The 8,686-nt window shown below is 33.1% G+C and overlaps 1 protein-coding gene across 1 annotated transcript; it reads left to right on the top strand.

Annotated features, from left to right (window-relative positions):
• Positions 1 to 449: 449 nt before the first annotated feature.
• Positions 450 to 3,733, top strand: LOC107959528 (sucrose transport protein SUC8). Its single transcript, XM_016895605.2, has 4 exons — positions 450 to 1,857; positions 2,827 to 2,890; positions 2,994 to 3,037; positions 3,218 to 3,733. The coding sequence occupies exons 1-4, from the start codon at positions 466 to 468 to the stop codon at positions 3,392 to 3,394; spliced, it is 1,677 nt and encodes a 558-aa protein (XP_016751094.2). The 5' UTR covers positions 450 to 465; the 3' UTR covers positions 3,395 to 3,733.
• The last annotated feature ends 4,953 nt before the right edge of the window (positions 3,734 to 8,686 follow it).

The raw sequence follows: 8,686 nt of genomic DNA, 5'->3' as shown, positions 1-8,686 counted from the left end.
AAGTTAATACAGAATCGGGAATGTTTGAATAATTTTAAAATAATACATATTAAGTTTCGGTTTAGTCATGAGTGCATTATTAAGATAGAAGAGAGATTTGAAGAGGATATTGTTGGATGCAGAAGGAAGAAATGTATATAAGAATGGGTTACGTTATAAGGTATAATAAAAATGGTGAAAAGTAAAAGAATTATAAGTAGAGTAAAATTCACCAACTTTTGAAAGCCATTGCAGTTATATAGTCTCTTTTTACGGTAAAAAATTAAAAATGAAGATTAAGTATAGCTTTCATGTATTACGTGGCTTAATAAATACGGGAGAGTAAAAGACAAAAGGAATTCAATTTCCTGTCCTAAAGATGGAAAACAGAATTTAAGGCAGTTTTACACGTTGACTATCATACTCCAGTTTCATTATTAATGGATTAAGCTTTATGTTTTATCTTCAATTTATTATAAATTCCCCATGCATTTCACTTGTTGTTTCCATCACCCAAACATCCCAGTTTCAGAATCAACTGCTAAAAAACAAGCTATGGAGAGTGGTGAGCCTAGCAAGAAATCTTCTTTTCAGCTTCAGAATCAACCTCCTCCTCCTCCTCCTTCTTCTTCTTCTCCTCCACGTCCTTTCTCTATAAAAAGTATCATCTTTGTGGCTTCCATTGCCGCCGGTATCCAATTCGGGTGGGCCTTGCAGTTATCCCTCCTTACGCCATACGTTCAACTCCTCGGTATCCCTCACAAATGGGCTTCTCTCATTTGGCTCTGTGGACCCATCTCTGGGATGCTAGTTCAACCCATCGTTGGTTACCACAGTGACCGTTGCACCTCCCGTTTCGGCCGTCGCCGCCCTTTTATAGCTGCGGGAGCAGTCCTGGTGGCTACTGCGGTGGTCCTTATAGGCTTCGCGGCTGACTTAGGTTATCTCTTTGGGGACAACCTGGCTACTGAGACGAAGCCGCGGGCCATTGTGGTGTTCGTGATAGGGTTTTGGATCCTAGACGTGGCTAACAACATGTTACAAGGTCCATGCAGAGCGTTACTGGCTGATATCTCCGGGAACAGCCAGAAGAAAACGCGGACGGCGAACGCATTCTTTTCTTTTTTCATGGCGGTGGGGAACGTGCTTGGTTTCGCTGCCGGTTCCTACACCCGCCTCCATAACATCTTCCCTTTCACCACCACGAAAGCTTGTGATGTTTACTGTGCGAATCTCAAAAGCTGTTTCTTTTTCTCAATTCTGCTTTTGCTGACCCTCACAACCATCGCTCTCACATACGTGCATGAAAAGCCCTGGTCGCCGGAACCTGGAAATGCCGGTAACCTAGGTGGCTGTGAGATTGAGGATGAGGAAGCAGCGGCAGCAGAGACGGCCCCGGTTCCCTTCTTTGGGGAAATATTCGGTGCACTGAAAGACTTGAAAAGACCTATGTGGATTCTCCTCGCGGTGACGTGTCTCAATTGGATTGCATGGTTCCCTTTCTTGTTGTTCGACACTGATTGGATGGGCAGAGAGGTGTACGGTGGGGATTCACAGGGAAACATCCTCGTATTGAAGCTGTACAATAATGGGGTACATGCAGGCGCGTTGGGGCTCATGTTGAACTCTGTGGTGTTGGGTTTCACGTCCCTTGGTGTGGAGCTCTTGGCGCGTGGAGTTGGAGGGGTCAATAGGCTTTGGGGGATTGTCAATTTCCTGCTTGCGGTTTGTTTAGCAATGACAGTTTTGGTGACCAAATTGGCTGAGTCAAGCCGACGGTTCATCACCGTGGACGGTGTCACAGTCCCTTTGCCGCCACCAGCAGGTGTCAAGGCCGGTGCATTATCTCTATTCGCAGTACTGGGGGTACCCTTGGCTGTGAGTTCATTCTTCTCTCCACTTACCCCTTGTTTCAGTTACAAATATTAATTAACCCACTTTGAAATTTGAAATCATCGTGGTCCGTGGAAGCATCTCTTAAGTTTTACGGGAGTTTGCGAACCTTCTGTTCGATTAAATGCTCAAGAGAGCTTCTGTTCCTAAACTTCAAATACTTCTTTTGCTGATTATCTCTTGTTCTAAGTCCCCGTCAGAGCGATAAACTTGCTATTAGCAGTTAGAACACGGCATGGTAACACTTGATTTGAATGCGTGATGCTACTGTGCCGTGCTGTCGTTATGTGACTAGATTCTTAGTGATCCAGTCAAAAAATGCAGCTATGGCACAGTAAAGTTGCCCCACGGCCCACCGCCCACGCATCCAGACGAAGAAACCGAAGATGACTTTCCCCCCTAGCATTGCTCATAAAACTTTTGGGCCTTTTTCATTTTATCCATAAAAATACAATATTTCTAGTTCTTTTTTGTTTCTTTATTCCTTTTGAAGGAACTGGAACTAGTTCTTTTTGTTTGTTCTTCCAATTATCGTAAATACCTCTCAATGTGTGATAAATATGTTTGGGAGTATATGGACCAAAAAAACTGTTTGGGAGTATATAGGCATACTATTTTTTTGATACTTTCAATAGCCATTTATTGCATTTTAATATATGGGATTTCATTTTCCTTGTCAATTTCTGTCTTCTTCTGTACATCACTTGTTTTTTCCTCTAGTTGAAAGTAACTGACCAGTGGATACTGTTCTTGTTCACTCAGTTGAACTAGCCAGTTTGATGAATTTTTTAAACATCAATTTAATGTAAAAATAAAGATATTAAAATTAAAACGTTTTCAGTTCATTTGGAATTCATTGTGGAATAATAGGCTTCCATTAGGGAAAGTTTTTTGCTAAATGAATGAATGTTTTGACAAGCTCAAGGGTAATGATTTCCTATTTTACTTTTGCAGATAACTTACAGCATCCCTTTTGCAATGGCATCCATATTCTCCAGCTCCTCTGGTGCAGGCCAAGGTAAATTTTTGCTATAATCCTTTTTCCAGGCAGGCTGAAAATAACATGGTATAGCCCAATCCTCCTTTCAAACTAAAAATGATTCTCATTTACTCTGAAACAGGACTTTCTTTGGGAGTGCTGAATCTTGCTATAGTAATACCACAGGTAATATTTTCCATCACTGTGTACTCTAGCTGTTACTCAATTTGTTTCTATGGTTATACCATATCAAGAATTCTTCAAGTACATGGAAATATTGAAATAAATATGTATAAAACTGGGTACTTGAAGAAATTGAGTAGGACAAGATTCATTGCAACTTTGGGAATGATTTTGACGTTACAGATATTGGTGTCACTGGGGAGTGGACCATTTGATGCAATATTTGGTGGTGGAAACCTTCCAGCATTTGTACTAGGAGCAATTGCAGCAGCTGCAAGTGGAACATTTGCCCTAACCTTGCTCCCATCTCTACCCCCTGATGTCCCTGCTGCCAAGACTGTAACTGCTGGCTTTCACTAACAGTTGTGCATCCTGTAGTTCCATCTTTCCCTTCTTCTTTTGTTATTATATAAAACACCGAACAAAGAATCCTAACCGGCATTTTTTTAATGTAAAAGAAATGCCAAGGCTTAGCTCAAATGGCTTATTTTGGTACTAAAATGTATGAATAGCCAAAATGGCCATTTTAGTTTTAAAACTCAAAAAAAAAAAAAGAGTGTAAGTGTGTATGCTTGCTTAAGTAAGCATTATAGGTATGATGTTTTGGTACATCATGCCAGGTATTGTAAAATGTATCAACAGCCAAAATGGCTGTTTTAGCCCTAAAATCAAAAGAGGCTGGAAAGTGTGTGTGCTTAAGTTGCTCCATAGTTTTTTTTTATATTTAGTTCCATTGCACGCCAGTTTTCCGATACTGAACATGGTCTACGCTAGCAAAGAGAGATCACTTGGAAGAAATCTCATTGAAAGGTCCTCCATAACAATAGTTGCGTACTAAGTTGGGTTGAAGATGAGCTTAGATAAGGAAAGGCTTGATATTAGCATCTAAATATCTCCCACATGTCCAAATTTTATAACATGAATAATCTCAAGTTTATCCCAATTTTCAGTCCAGTCCTTTCAGTTTAGAAACGTCTACTTGATGTTTCATTTCGTCTACTAATGTTACACCACATTATTATGACATGTGTCAAAATTAAAAAAAAATATTTTATTTAAACGAGAAATGTTTGATAAGTGACACCACACAATAATGCAAAAAGAATTTAGGCCTTGACCTGACTCCCCACCTGTACGTAGGTTTATAGACAACATCAAAACCATAGAATCTGTTTCATTTAATCTTAAAATTGTATTTAATTATCACATTCACATTTCTTTTTTTATTCAGTTTGGTCCTAAAGTTGCAAATTATTATACTAGTTAGTCCAACTCTTTCTTTGGTACCACAAAAAGTTAACGTGGCGCATTGTGAAAACGTCACATCACACAAGATTTATTATGTAAAATATATTCAAAAAATAAAATAATAGAAAATTCTCAAAAAATTAAAAATATCGTAAAATTTTTTAAAAATTTAAAGAATATAATAATGTAATTTTGGAAATACGTACAACTAAAAAAAAGAAACACAAATATGTGAATTTTTCAAAAAACAATCCAAGATTCCTTTTTATATATTGCTATTATTATTATTATTATTATTATTATTATTAACTAAAGTTTACTTCTTCTTTTTTTAAATGCATTATTATTATTTTTTACTTTTTAGGTTTTTTATTTTTTTGAGCGCACAAAGTTTTTAGAATACAACCAATGATCAAATTGGTCAAAATTATTAATTTTTTGTTTGTTCGATTTGATCGGTTTGTTCAGTTTGATTAAATAAATTGTTAAAATTTTTTATAAAAATTTAAAAAATAAAAAATTGTTTAAAATAGAGAAAATAAGGTTCAAATTGATTTTTAACCTAATTCAACTAGTTTCGAGTAGTTCAGGAGACAACCAGTTTAACACCTCTCTTTGGATCAGTACTTCGATTGGTTGATCCAATTTAAACAACTTTGTTTTCACATTTTTCCTAGCACGCCATGTCAACAATTCTGTAAATAGAAGAAAGGATTGGACTAAATGTGTGTTTGAGGATCAAATTGATAAAAAATGTTAAAAGGGAAGATTAAATTTATTAAATTTTTAGAATTAAAATTAAATTAATAAAATGTGTAAATATTGAAAAATAAAATGTTATTATACAAATTAAAAGGACATAACGGTTTAATAGAAAATGATCGAAACTGAATTGATGAGACATGTTAGTGATGAAATTAAAAAAAAAATTGTAATTTGATGATGAAAATAGAAACATATTAGTAATGGGATGACATAATAATATGATTTACCCTTAAAAATCTCTAAAAACATACTTAAAAGTTAAATTCTAGTACTTATCACTAACATTGTTATATATGAAGTGATGTGACATACTTCTCTGCTCACAAAGTCTAGATCCAAAATAGAAAATAATTATTTTATTTTTAACAAAAAAGTGTGGCATGTGACACCACACAATGACGCCACGTGTCAAGACGAAATTAAAATTTTAAACTAATTTTTAAAAGATTTTCTTATATATTTAAGATGTTTTCTTATATATTTTTATTTCTTTAAATAATTATTATAAATTTGTAGGGATTTGTTAGGATTAAGAGTATATTAAATTTTTTTTAAAAAAAATTCTATCTAAGTAATATTATGTATTTTTAAATATTATTAATTTTTAACAAATAATTCTTTTTTAGGTTTGCTTGTAAGCTTTGGATTTAAGCATTTAAAAAAAAGTTGTTTGATAAAAAGGATGCATCAATTAATTTTGCTCAAAAAAACAGTTTTTTGGGTGAAAAAATTTTGAAATATTTTATATAAAGTTTAGAACTATCTATAACTATTTACTAACCTTTAAATATGAGAATTTTATCCTGAAAAATCAATACGTTAAATCATTATATCAAACATGGAAAAGTAAAGGACTCATGAAGGCAAATAGGAAAGTACTCGAGCGAATCGAGTCTTAGAGGATTTGAAAAAGTGAGTTCAACTGATTCAAGGGACAAAGGGTAAAAGTGAAAAGAGAGAAAATAAACATGTTGAGTCTAAAAGAAACATGTTGAGTCTAGTGCCTTAAGTATAGTTTATTTCGTCATTTATATTTGTAATTTTTTGAACAAATTGATTTTAAAAAAAAACTTCTATTATTCACATTAATATCTTTTGTATCTATCATTGATGATTTTTGCATGTGAAATAAAATGTAAGCAAATATTGGCTTATCGATTACCTAATGTTTAACTAATAATAAGTTGCATTTATGTGGTCAGATCGTATTGAAAGAAGATAACTTGTATTAGTAGGTAATCTAAACATAGTTTGATGAATTGAAATTGAACAAATTGGTTAAATGACTATTATATTGTCTGTCAAGTTTTAGATCTGGTGCCCTAAGTGTAGTATTTCCGTCTATGTAGACTTCTAGTTTTTCAAACAGATTGATTTAATAAAATTATCCATGAATCACAGCAATACCATTTATATATCGTCCTCCCCTGGTTTTTGCATGTAAAGCAAAATAGAAGTAAATATTAGCTCACTGGTTGTCTAATGTTTAACTAATACTAAGTGGTATTACGTGATCGGATCATAATATGAAATGACAACTTATATTAGTATATGAATCTAAACATGTCCTTAGTCTAATAAAAAATGACCAAACCAATTGAAAGACTAATATTTCGTCTATCAAGTCCAATTAATGAGATGATTTATCTTGAGCATCAAAGCGGATGACTCTTAGAAGATACAGTCATAGATTTGATTGACTGGACTGACGGTACATTGGACTAGACTCAAGTAAAATAGATCTTAAATTTGTTTATAGATTTAATCACTTGTGACGTTCATAGTGTGACATACCTTAATCCTAAGTGGATGATGGACTATGTACTCGTATACTTTAATATAAGTAAAAGCTTGAGTTCGAATAGATAAAGAACCAAAAGTTGATGCGTTGGGTATACGATTTCTGTAGTATGTAGCATCATTCACAATAGTGGAATTCATAGCCCAAGCCATGGGTAAATGATATCCTCTCATCGGCATTACATTATAGATGAAAAGTAAACGTGGTCATGAGTCGTTCGTCTTTATGATGAATGACTTAATTACTATTTGATAGTAATTTACTTTTCATGAATGAAGATGTAATGGTTACCATAAGATAAAATAAGATCATATTGGGAGAACAAATTTATCCCAATGATATTAAGGAAACCCTATGAGGGTAACACACTTATGATAAGGTCATTAGACAAACACTAATCGAGTAGCTTTCATAACGGTATGCCATCAAGGAGAGCTCAGTCATGATACTATAGTGGGATGACTTCATGACTAAATAAGTTTATAATTAATAGGCTAAAAGCTAAAAATTAATCATAAATAATTTTAGCCCTAATTACATATGTCTAATTGGTCCATGTATTAGCTCGTTGAAATCAAAAATGGATTGCATACTGAATCAAATTAACATAATTGAATAGAAATAAAAAGGTTAGAGAAATGTGTTACATTCGGAATTGAATATGATTTCTCACTAAGCATGGATATGATCTGAAAATTAATTGAAGTATTTTGAATTATTATTCAATTAAATAATTGAAAATCGAAAATGGAATTAAATTAATTGATCATGATGAACTCGTTGAATGTAGAAATTAAATATATTTTCTCATAGATTTTTTACGATAAAGTTATCATGATTTTAACAGAATTAGAATTGAGTTAAGAAATTTATTTAATTTAAATTAATTTAATAAATAATGTCTATTTTGAGAAATATAAAAAAAAATATGTACTGGGTTGAATTAAATTATAAAGTGTTGGGTTAAAAATTTAAGAAGTGCATATAATTGCACTTAATACAAAAGAAACATGAATTCTCATCATAATACATAGGGAAGCATACCCTATTAGCCGCCCCTTTCCTAGTTCAATTAAGGGATTGGTTTTTTTCTCTCTTTATTAAATAGACATTAAATGTATTCTACTAATTCAATTAGAGTTTTACTTCCTCTCTCTATAAATAGATGGTACCTGTAGGGCTAAAAATAGAATAAGTTACGCAACTTTTGAGATATTGTTGTTCTGCCTGAAAATAATGAGAATTTATTTCTAAGTATAAATTCTATTTTTTAGGAATAACAATTCTATCGGTTTCTATAAGAGAGAGATTTACTTTCCTACTGAAAGTAAGAAAATTATTTCTGATTTTGTATTTGATTCGGAATTGTTCAAGCTCACACTTAAAGCAGTTCATGGCACAAGAATAGTGGAGAAGGTCGTTTGGTTGAAAGCCAGGAACGATAATGACCCGTCTTGCTCAAAGCACGAGTATATTTCGAGAAAGTTTATTGCTATAAATATCACAAACCAACTCAATTTTCAAAATTTTATTTTTTCATTGTGCAACAAAAACATTTTTGAGCTGTATTTTTTTTCCAACATCAAGTTCAAATGGTGAGATACCTTTTCTTGGGTATCGGAGTGATTTACTCCCAGAAGATAAAGAGATGTGATTGTTTAGATTAGTAACACATCAAATATGACTCAAGTCAAATTAATCTTAGATTTGTTTTTGAATTAATTCACCTGTGATGTTCATGGTGTGACATAACTCAATCTTGAGTAAGTTACTAGCTATGTGTATGTAACTTTTATACTTTGATGGATTAAAAACTAGAGTTCAAATAACTAAAGAGT

Source organism: Gossypium hirsutum, chromosome A05 (genome assembly GCF_007990345.1).
Source record: "Gossypium hirsutum isolate 1008001.06 chromosome A05, Gossypium_hirsutum_v2.1, whole genome shotgun sequence".
Taxonomy (NCBI): domain Eukaryota; kingdom Viridiplantae; phylum Streptophyta; class Magnoliopsida; order Malvales; family Malvaceae; genus Gossypium; species Gossypium hirsutum.
This window is presented reverse-complemented; position numbering and strand designations above follow the sequence as displayed.

Bases quoted from the DNA above. Each gene is read 5' to 3' on its own strand.
- LOC107959528 (XM_016895605.2), top strand. From the start codon at position 466: ATGCATTTCACTTGTTGTTTCCATCACCCAAACATCCCAGTTTCAGAA. The intron at 1,858-2,826 runs GTGAGTTCATTC...TTACTTTTGCAG, and splicing joins TACTGGGGGTACCCTTGGCT to ATAACTTACAGCATCCCTTT. The intron at 3,038-3,217 runs GTAATATTTTCC...TTGACGTTACAG, and splicing joins TTGCTATAGTAATACCACAG to ATATTGGTGTCACTGGGGAG.